The 9,220-nt window shown below is 37.3% G+C and overlaps 1 protein-coding gene across 1 annotated transcript; it reads left to right on the forward strand.

Moving 5' to 3' along the window:
- LOC108697937 (beta-microseminoprotein) lies at positions 1 to 6,452 on the forward strand. Its single transcript, XM_018228413.2, has 4 exons — positions 1 to 107; positions 2,045 to 2,153; positions 4,325 to 4,430; positions 6,141 to 6,452. The coding sequence occupies exons 1-4, from the start codon at positions 105 to 107 to the stop codon at positions 6,268 to 6,270; spliced, it is 348 nt and encodes a 115-aa protein (XP_018083902.2). The 5' UTR covers positions 1 to 104; the 3' UTR covers positions 6,271 to 6,452.
- The last annotated feature ends 2,768 nt before the right edge of the window (positions 6,453 to 9,220 follow it).

Here is a 9,220-nt window from a genome sequence, read left to right on the forward strand (position 1 = left end):
ATGTAATTGATTGCCATCTCTTTCTCATTGCTGTAGATATATATTTACAGATACACAAACTAGTTGCAAAACGTCTTCAGCCTGATAACATTAAAAGGAGGACAATGGTAAGAAATTCTATATTCTAAGAAAATATAAATTATATATAAATTATGGGGAAGGATGGGATAATAGAGCCAATAAGTCGAATTGATTGGTGCAATTTACACTTTGACTCTTTACATAGCTGTTAAATTATAGGAAAGCATTAGGGTAAAGAATGGGATACTATGCATTAAAGGGGATCTAGATGTAAAAAAAAAAGAAAGATTTGATGTAAACTTACTCAGGAAGCATTTTTTTTATTATTTTATTTTTTTAATGTTTGTTTTTTTGTTTTTTTTACTGCTAGGTAAGCTTCAGCACAACACCTACCTTTAAAGTCCAATAGTGTCAGCAACCCAAACTGTCTATGCACTTCCTTGGTTCAACTAACTTTAGGGTTGCTGACTCCCAGTTAAAATAAATAACTGGCATTAGCAGTCTAAAAAATTTCAATATCTCAAACGGGTAAAAATAAAAAATTATAGTATTGAGTATGTTTTTACATTCATTTACAAGGAAGGGTGAGAAAATGGGGTGAAGGGGCTCAATTACTTTTGCCATGGGTTATTCTTACAATGTAGCAATTTTGACAGCTCAGCCCGCAGTCCCGGGTTTCTTACTGAAATAAGTTTCAATTTGATCTTCTGCACTGGCAGCAGAAAAACGTTTCTGAAACTTCTGCATTTTGGCAGAACACTCAGCACCTGCACTAGATTAATTTGTAACATTTTAAGATAAGCAAAGATACAATTGTAATTAATAAGATAAGTAAGTCTCTTGGGAGAACAGAGACTCGGCTGAAAGAGTGATTTCAGCAAAACTTCACATAAAACATGGCCCTAAAACTCCCAGAAATGTGTTCAAACTTTCATAACCTGCCAAATGGACATGGTAATTAGGGGGTGTGGCCATAATATGGGCATGTACAAAAAAATTCCGGTATGATAAATAGAAGCAGATCTTTTTCTCCCTCTTTCCATTTTTCAAATGTTGAGCGGTATGGGTGAGGGCTATGGTAACAGGCACACAACCTCCTATAAATAGCCCACAAGTTGGAAGGCTCATTATACTGTATGTGTATATAGGAATAGGAGGAGTTTATAAAAACGCCCATAAATGCGAAATTCGGGGGGGGGGAAAAGACCAATCAAAATTTATTTAAAAATTCGAATTTTTTAAATTCAGGTGCATAGGATCGACCTGGAAACTATTCCAACTTGATTGTAGGAAGTCCCCCATAGGCTAAAACACCAGTTCAGCAGGTTTTAGATGGTAAATAGTCAAATTCGAATTCTTAAAGGGACAGTACATGATAGATTTTAAACAAATCAAATTTTGACTATTCCCTAGTCAAATTTTTAATTCGACCCACGATTAATCTGCCCCTTTAGGGTAAGGGCACACTGGGCGATTCGTGGAGATTTAGTCGCCTGGCGACTAATCGCCGTGACTTTGCGCCGACCAATCTCCCCGAACGCCTTCCCTCACTCTGCGCTGGCTAAAATGTAAAAAAACGCACGCGCCGATTAGTTTTCCGAAGTTTCCGACGCAACTTTGGGCGACTTTGGAAAATTAATCGGCGCGTGTGATTAGCGCCGGCGATTTTTCACTTTAGCCAGCGCAGAGTGAGGGAAGGCGTTTGGGGAGATTGGTTGCCACAAAGTTGTGGCTATTAGTCGCCAGGCGACTAAATCTCCCCGAATCGCCCAGTGTGCCCTTACCATTAAAGTACAGCTATCCTTATTAATCTGGAAACCTCCAGGTCCTGAGCATTTTGGATAATAGGTCCCATACCTGTATTATACTACCTTATGTATAACTTTCTAGCTAATCATGCTCTTGTGAAAAAACAACTGGCAGCATCTCATGGCAGCTCTGAGGGTGCACTAATTCTTCTTCAGTTACAATGTAAACATTTGACTATTTCTGTTTCCTGATTTTCCTGTTTTTTTCCACTAAGAAAATGTTCTTCAGCTGTGCTCTACTGTGTGCTTTCCTTGTGGCCTATAGCAATGCCTCATGTAGTATAACACAACCAAAACTGGACTTGAACCTAAGATTACCTAAAGGTAAATATGCTTTGCTTTTCAATAAATAATTGACATAATTAAAGGAAATGGAATTACAGGTATAGGATCTGTTATCCAGAAAGCTCCGAATTACGGGAAGCTCATCTTCCATAGAATCCATTTTAAACAAATAATTACAATTTTTAAAAATCATTTCCTATTTTTCTGAAATAATAGAACAGTATCTTGTATTTGATTTGAGCTAGGACTCATAATAATGTTTATTGGAGGCTAAACAATTATATATTTATATATATTATAGATTTGATGTTTAGATGATTTTTTTTTAGCAGACTTGAAGAATGGAGATCCAAATTACAGAAAGGTCTTGAACATTCTGGTTAACAGGTCCCATATGTGCACATCATACCTCCCAACTGTCCCATTTATCGCGGGACAGTCCCAATTTTGACAGCTCAACCTGCAGTCTCGGATTGTTAATGAAAACTCCGGACTTTTTCTTTATCTCGTGCACTGAACAGCCAGAAGATACAAAGGTTCTAAAACGTAATTGGCTTTTGGCAGAGAGCCCAGAATAATGGCAGGTGCACTTAGATATTTTTATAACATTTTAAGATAAGCAAAGAATCAATTGTAACAATTTAAGATAAGCATGTCTCTTGGGGAAACTGACTTGCAGCTTAAAGGGCAATTCACCTTCATTCGCAAAACTTTTATACATGAGAAAACATAAAAAGGGGAAAAATTTAATTTACACATGAATTTTAATAAAATGGTCACAAATAGAAAGTAGTTGAAAAAGCCTTTATTTCTGCTGAACCATCTAAAACTGAACTAAATTTTTGTAAATTTATTTCTGATTACAATATAAAGTAGTACATAGGGTTATCCCTTTTTCTTCTCATTTCTGACAATTGTTCCTGGTTCTGAAACAGTTACAAGTCAGGTCTCCTCTAGCTCTGTTAATCAGCTGGTTACTTTATTTGTACCAGACAGATAATGATTTGAATATAAAATAAGATTGATAATTAACTTAAAAAAACATTGAAAATGTTTATTTATTGTAAAATCAGAGATCCCCTTTAACATTGTGCAAGCCTTCCATGTATATAATACCTCAGCTCTCCAAAATGAGTGATGTATCACATTTATGGGGGTTATTTATAAGTCGGAATGCCAAAAACTTTAAAAATTCAATTTTTTTTTTTTTACTGTAAAATCCAAATTTTTAGTGGAAAAAAAAAACTTGAATTTTTTGAGATGTATTATACCCCGAGGATGGAAAAAGTCAGAATCTGAAAATCCGGCATCTCAGACCTGTCGAGGCTGTATATAAGTCAATGGAAAAGGTCCCTATACTATTTGGAAGTTTCTGTAGTCTGCCCTGGAATTAGCCCAAAAATCGGACTATTTTGGACTTTACGGGCAAAAATCCGAAAAATTTGGGCTTTTGGAGAAAAAGCACGAGCGATTCAAGAAAAAAAATCATATTTCGTTTTTTTTCATGTTTGCCCCCAAACCGATTAAATTGTGCTTTTTTTAATAATAAGGTCCAATCATGGACTCTAGTTTGGTTTTTGATAAATATGCCCCAAAATGTATCATGCAAAGCAGTCTATGGGAAATTTTTATTTAGGGGTGCTGTCCATCATTTGTTATTCTGCATATTTTTACACCCAAAGATTTAGAGCTACTCATGCTTGCCATACTCACCCTCTGCCTCTTGAAAACAGATGTCCATATTTGGGATTTGAGTTTTTTAGGAATTAAAAAACATATTCATCAATTTGATTTCAAATTCTGATTCTCAACAACGGAAACATTTGAAGTCATGCAATAAATATGTACATAGCACAAGAGAAATGCAGCAACAAAACCAGCAGCAAGCCACACATAGTAATGTAAATACAACAACCTATTCGGGTATTGTTATTGTGATTAATAGGGAAATGTATTACATGCCAATAGAAGTTGTTGAGTTGCTTTGGTTTAAAAAAAAAAAACAAAAAAAAAACGTTTGGTTAAATAAAAATAAAGTTGTTGAGTTTTTATTGACTCCCCCAAAATAAGACCCCCACCCCAGTAGCCAATAGTTGAGTTCTCTTTGCTCCCCCTCTCGGCCACTGATCCCTTCACTTACCTTCTTAGTTGAACATTCAGCTCAGTAGCACAAATAGCTAACAATCTTCAACAACACAAAATTGTTACAGTTTGCAAAGAAGAGGATGGAACAGTTCATAATTTTGGTGACAAATGGACCAAAGACTGCTTCAAATGTGAATGCGAAAAGCCTGGAGGAATCACATGCTGCACAAGGTAGGTTTGGAAGTCAATGAACAGGGCTTATACTGTTTGTGTCTCTATTGTTTTATTTAGGAAAATGTATGGTTTTTGTTCTTTCTTGCACCGAACAAGAAAAACAATCTGAAATTAAAAGTAAATTCATATACTTCAGGTTCTTACAATCAAACAAAGGTTCCTTCTCAGGAAAGAAAGGGGTTTGTTTATACAGAGGGCATCTTCATGATGGTATATTGTCCCTTAATCTCCATAAACACCACAAAGCAATCTGTACCTAGGACATGTTCAGCAATCAAATGCGGTTTACTGCCTTCAAATTCTAGCCGGTTCTTTAGAACCAGAGCATGTGTATAACCCAGGAAATATTACATTTATTCATAGAAAAGTCATAAGTCAAAGTTGTTAATAGATTAGATTTTTTTATTATGTTAGGAAGCCCGTGCTGCCTTTATTTTATAAAACTCTATCCTTTTGTATAATAAGGCTAATTCAGATACTCTCACTCTTTGCCAAGCATGTTGGAGCCACTGAGATTATATACAGGGGCACAGGGAAAAAATCCTTAACCTTATAATCGTATAACTGCTGTACCTGCAGATTGCTGTATCACCCTAATGATAAAGTGACATTTACCATGCCCTTTAAAGGAGAACTAAACCCTAAAAATTAATTGGGCTAAACATGCCATATTTTATATACTGAACTTTTTGCACCAGCCTAAAGTTTCAGCTTCTCAACAGCAGCAATGTTCCAGGACTTCAAACTTGTCACAGGGGGTCACCATCTTGGAAAGTGTCTGCGACACTCACATGCTCAGTGGGCTCTGAGCAGCTAAGCTTAGGGGTCGTCACAAATTATCAAGCAGAAAATGAGGTTGGTCTGTAATATACAGTAAGCTGATGCTACAGGGTTGATTATTAAATTCTGATGCTAATTGCACTGGTTTCTGTGCTGCCATGTATTAATTATCTATATTAAAGCAACAGTAACACCAAAAAATGATTATTTTTTTTTTTTAAAGTAATGAAAATATCATGTAGTGTTGCCCTGTACTGGTAAAACTGATTTTTTTTTTCTTCAGAAACACTACTATAGTTCATATAAACAAGCTGCTGAGTAACAATGGCGGAAATTGAAAAAAGGCTTTGAATGACTGGCCTATGGCTACACAGCAGCTTATTTATATAAACAATAGTAGTGTTTCTGAAGCAAACACAGCAGTTTTACTAGTGCAGGGCAACACTGCATTATATTGTTACTTTAAAACAATTTAATTTTTTGATGTTCCTGTTCCTTTAATTACTTATCAGCCTTATATTGTGACATTTCTATTCTATGTGTATTGTATATTGTGAGTGGGTCCCTAAGCTCAGTGACAGCAGCACAGAACATGTGCAGTGAATCAGCAGAAAAGAAGATGGGGAGCTACTGGGGCATCTTTGGAGACAGATCTTTACTGCTAAAGGGCTTTGGTTGTCTGGGGCTGGTACAGAAGCACAAAACATAATGTTCAACATTTCTAGCTACTGCTTTAGTTTAACTTTCCTTGTCCTTTAAGCCAAGGTTTACAAAAAAAAAACCCACTGCAGCAATGCACTTCACTGCTGTTCCATGGATTATAAACTTTATGTTCCTAATCTCAACAGAGTTTTTTGATGGAGATTTTTTTAAGTATTTAATAGAACATGCTAGAGGTAAAAGTCATTTTATATATTTCTTCCTCAGCTATTTAGAACCACGTGGTTATGACACACAGTTGTGTGAAAAGGTGTTTGATAAGCAGTCCTGTACTTACATTGTGAGGAAGAAGAACAATCCAGCTGAAACCTGTACATTTACATCCAGCAGTGGTTAAACTCGTGTGCTCATCTCCTAAGGGAAAGCTTTTCTTGCTGATTTTGGGATATTGAGAGCTTTTGGCTATCCACGAGACACTGGGAATTGTGATTTATCAACAGCTGCAGAGGCTTTTGTTGGCTGGAGTTGTTCTGTACGTCTGAACATTGTACAAAATAAAAAAAATAACTGATAAATGTGTGTTAATTGTTCAAGGAGAAATTCATTTTATATGTGATCATCCCAATATAATAATGCATTACATATATATATATATATCTATATATATCTATACTGTATATTACTGTAACTCCATATGTGATACACCTGAGGGGCAACACTTCTGCAATGTCTTCATGTCTTCACATCTTCATCTTGATTCTAAATGGGAACTTAAAAACTCAACGGGAAAGGAAGATCTATGAATTCAAATGTATGGAGTTATGCAACACATTAAAGGAGAAACAAACTCTTAAAAAAAACCTACCCAACATAGACCCCCCTCTCTCCTCCCCCCCCCGCCTAGCTGCCTCCCCTAACTCTTTACTTACCCCTCCGTGCAGATTCTGTCCAGCGGAGTACTTCTTCTTCTCTTTGGTAATCTTCAGAATGAGACCAGCGAAACGGCGCATGCACAGCTGGAGCAATTTGCCAAAGCGCCAGTCTCATTCTGAAGATTACCGAAGCGGCTGAAGATGGCTGCCATGGACTCCGCTGGACAGAATCTGCACTGAAGGGTAAGTAAAGACTTGGGGGCATTTGCCCAAGGTAGCAGCTAGGCTGGGGGGGAGAGGGGGGTCTATGTAGGGTAGGGGGGAAGGGTTTTTTCTTTATTAAAGTGACACTGACACCAAACATTTTCTTTTCAAAATATTAATCTACATTAAAAGTTACCTATAGCTCATGTTGATCGTTTTTCACTGATAATTCTGCTTTTGTAAGTAATTGTCACTTGAAGTTCCTAAACCTGACTGTGTTGCCAACCTGACTGTCCCTTCTTAGCCTGTCAGTTTAAGTTTCTAATGCTAACGGACTCCTGCTGCACAAATACAGTATGCCAACCTCCTCATAGAGGATCACAGGGAGTCAGATAGGTAATGTAAAAGCATCAGACAAAAACTTTTATGTCAAAACTATAAAAAGCATTCAAAGACAATGTTATGATAGATAATAAAAAAAGGTTATTTTCTGATGTCAGTATCTCTTTAAGGGTTATTTTACCCTTAAAGACAGGACCTTAATATAGGGTCAGGTTTCATGTCACATTATGTGACCTGACTGAATCCAGACTCCTTAACTATTTAAAACCCCCTCTAATTCATTGTATTATCTCTGCAATTTATCTATATCTATTTGTAACTTCCTAATTTATTGCCCATGAATACCTTTCACTGAAACAATATTACTGATGTGTGGGTAGAGAAAAACTCAACCGTAACCCGCAGTGCCCCAGCCCCTACCCGACCCTACCCGGTGCGCTCCCCTCTTTATATACCCGCCCAGCCCTTCTGTGACATCATAAAAGGGATGTGGCCTGCGTGAGTGTATAAAAAGGTGTGCGCAGAGGCGGGAGTGGGGCAGAAGGCTGCAGGTCATGCGCCGGCCAGCACATCACTAAACAGTATATATGCTGTGCCTTTCAGCTTTCATTTGTATTTTGCCTTTGGGTGCTCCCAAAGCTTGCAATGTATTTTTATTGTTAGCCATTATAGGGATCACTTCTACAATACTTTTGTATTTGTTTTTTTATTTGTTATTTTTGCTACTGGCTAACATGGTACCACAGTTTTTGTTTCTTGCTTTGATGACAGAGCCTGACCCAATTCCTCCTGCTCTGTAGAATTCTCCCCAACGTAATTGTATTGGTTTATGCCAGAGGTGCTGTCCTGACCTGATACACTCTCTTAAGTCAATGCCTGAGAATAGGGTCATTCTCTGCCAGAACACCAACATGATATAAAAATGTCATTCTTTTCATTATAAAATATAGGCTTAAACTATTTTTGGGACAAGCTTCATTCATTGAACCAGTTTTGAAACAGGGGGTATACATCCCATCTAAACAGTCCAGGAGGAGGGCAGTAGGTGCAGAATCCAATAGCTGGTTTGTTGTACCATGAGAAAAAAATCGATTTTCTGCTTTCAGAGACCACCAAATGTATGGGCATTAGGTCCCCCATTCGGGCACATACACAAGATTTTGGGGTGATACACACCTTGTCTTAATAACAGTGTCCACAAAATGGCTCCTACCTGCTTGCTGTGATTGTGTAATTCCAAGACTGAAGGGAAAAATTTTAAATAATAAATGTAGTGTAAGAAAGTTTGGTCAACTAACATAATAATAAATAATTTGTAACTATTTCTTATGGTGACAGGTCCCCTTTAAAGTAGTGTTCTGGAGTGATAGTTTAAAGGAGAACTAAAGCGTAATTAAGAAGTAGCTAGAAATGTTGTACATTATGTTTTGGGCTTCTGTACCAGCCCGAAGCAACCACAGCCCTTTAGCAGTAAAGATCTGTGTCTCCAAAGATGCCCCAGTAGCTCCCCATCTTCTTTTCTGCTGATTCACTGCACATGCTCTGTGCTGCTGTCACTTACTGAGCTTAGGGACCCACTCACAATATACAGTACACATAGAATAGAAATATCACAATATAAGGCTGATTAGTAATTAATACAGATAATTACTATATGTCAGCACAGAAACCAGTGCAAATAGTATCAGAATTTAATAATCAGACCTGTAGCATCAGCTTATATTACAGACAAACCTCATTTTCTGCTTGATAATTAGAGACGACCCCTAAGCTTAGCTTCTCAACAGCTTCTCAGAGCCCACTGAGCATGTGAGTGTCACAGACACTTTCCAAGATGGTGACCCCCTGTGACAAGTTTGAAGTCCTGGATCATTGCTGCTATTGACAAGCTGAAACTTTAGGCTGGTGCAATAAATTCACTATATAAAA

This window comes from Xenopus laevis, chromosome 7S, assembly GCF_017654675.1.
Source record: "Xenopus laevis strain J_2021 chromosome 7S, Xenopus_laevis_v10.1, whole genome shotgun sequence".
NCBI lineage: Eukaryota > Metazoa > Chordata > Amphibia > Anura > Pipidae > Xenopus > Xenopus laevis.